This window comes from Brassica oleracea, chromosome C7 (genome assembly GCF_000695525.1).
Source record: "Brassica oleracea var. oleracea cultivar TO1000 chromosome C7, BOL, whole genome shotgun sequence".
Lineage (NCBI taxonomy): Eukaryota > Viridiplantae > Streptophyta > Magnoliopsida > Brassicales > Brassicaceae > Brassica > Brassica oleracea.
This window is the reverse complement of record NC_027754.1, coordinates 18,303,460-18,305,013: the sequence shown is the minus strand read 5'-3', so window position 1 is coordinate 18,305,013 and position 1,554 is coordinate 18,303,460. Positions and strand designations below refer to the sequence as shown.

Sequence of the window (1,554 nt, the reverse complement as noted above, 5' to 3'; positions counted from 1 at the left end):
CTTCCCCCCCCCCCCTCTCAAATTGTCTTCCACCTCCATTCTTCTGAAACAAACATCCCACAAACTCGCCTCACCGCCGCGTATTCTTCACACGCGCGCCTTCTTTATTGTTTATTCATTTTTCCGTTGCTTTTCTCGTTATCCAAACACAAGAAATCTGCTTTTTTTCAGAGATTTTAATAAAAAAAATAATAATATAAAAAAGTGATCCTTTTGCAGAGAAGATTCAATTCCCTTGTCTCTAGGGGAACCGCATTATTGTCTCCATTACTCCTAAAACCTTCTTTCTCCCAGACCATCGGCGTATCTATTATCCCGACTTTCACCTACATGATGAGAAGACAAAGAGATGAAGAGTCTAGTAGGGCTTTCTACGACCTATCTGCCCTTGTCCTGTCTCTCCTCCGTTCTCCTCCGATGCCCATTTCTCTCCCGGACCACTTCCCCGATTCACCGGTGGTGAGAAGTCGTCGGCCTCGGTTTTCGTCGTCGCTTTCCATGGCTTACATATCTCCGTCGGGATTCGCGTCGCTGCTTCTCGGCGTATCTGTTGCCCTTATGCTCTGTGGATCTGTGACTTTCTTCATCGGCTTCCTCCTGTTGCCCTGGGTTCTGGCTCTGATCGTGGTTTTCTATGTCGTCGGGATCGTTTCCGCCATTTCCATGGCCGGGAGGTCAATCCTCTGCTACGTCTTGGCGCCCCAGAAAGGAGGTTTCTGGTAAATTTCGTTTGAGTCTATCCAGATCTTCTTGTTATTATTGAATTTGGGGCTTTTAGAGAATCAGGATCAAACGTAACTCTGACCGCTTTATTTGAAATTCAACAAACGCTAAATCATATATTAGTCGTTGTGTGCCGTAATACATTTTTCCCGAAATTAAAGCTAGCCGATTCATGTTCATGCCTAGTTACAATGTTTGTTTTGGATATAATTCATTTGTAGAATGGAAGCTGTTGTGAAGTGATGCTATCATCATCCCTCATGCAGAGGACCAAAAAAGAATCCAGATTTAGAGTTTTTATATCCTCTTTTATCTGTGTGTTTTGGTTGGGGAAAACCATGTGGATATTGTTTTTTTTACTTTCAAAAAGATTTGTCTGTTAGATAGATAGTAGAGAGAACCTTTCTTATTTGTGCTTTTTTTCATGGATGGTTCTATTATTATTATGTAACATGAGTTTCTTATAAAAAGCATACAAAAAGTACATTTGTCTTCGCTTTTGTTTCTTTTATCCAATTTAGCCGTAAAATATTTGTTTGTAGTTTGATAAAAGTTGTCAGGTCCCGATCATAACCTCGAAATGTAAAGCTTCATTTGTTAGCTTGGATTTTACAGAATTAAACCGTATGAATTCACGACTGGTTTTGGTTCATAAGAATCGAAATAACAAAACCAAATCACATTAAAACAAATTTGGATTGTACCCGTCTCGATCAAATTTCTCGGATAGACAAAAGAAGAAGAAATGGCTGGAGGTGCCGTGAGTTATTCAAGAAGCAGTCAATAGATGTTACGTGTCCGCTTACATAAAAAAAAAAAAAAAAAAAAAGA

General features: G+C 39.8%; 1 protein-coding gene across 1 annotated transcript; it reads left to right on the top strand.

Annotated features, from left to right (window-relative positions):
- The first annotated feature begins 100 nt into the window (after positions 1-100).
- LOC106303968 lies at positions 101-1,215 on the top strand. Its single transcript, XM_013740329.1, has 2 exons — positions 101-719; positions 945-1,215. Coding segments are annotated over exons 1-2 (390 nt in total). The 5' UTR covers positions 101-330; the 3' UTR covers positions 946-1,215.
- The last annotated feature ends 339 nt before the right edge of the window (positions 1,216-1,554 follow it).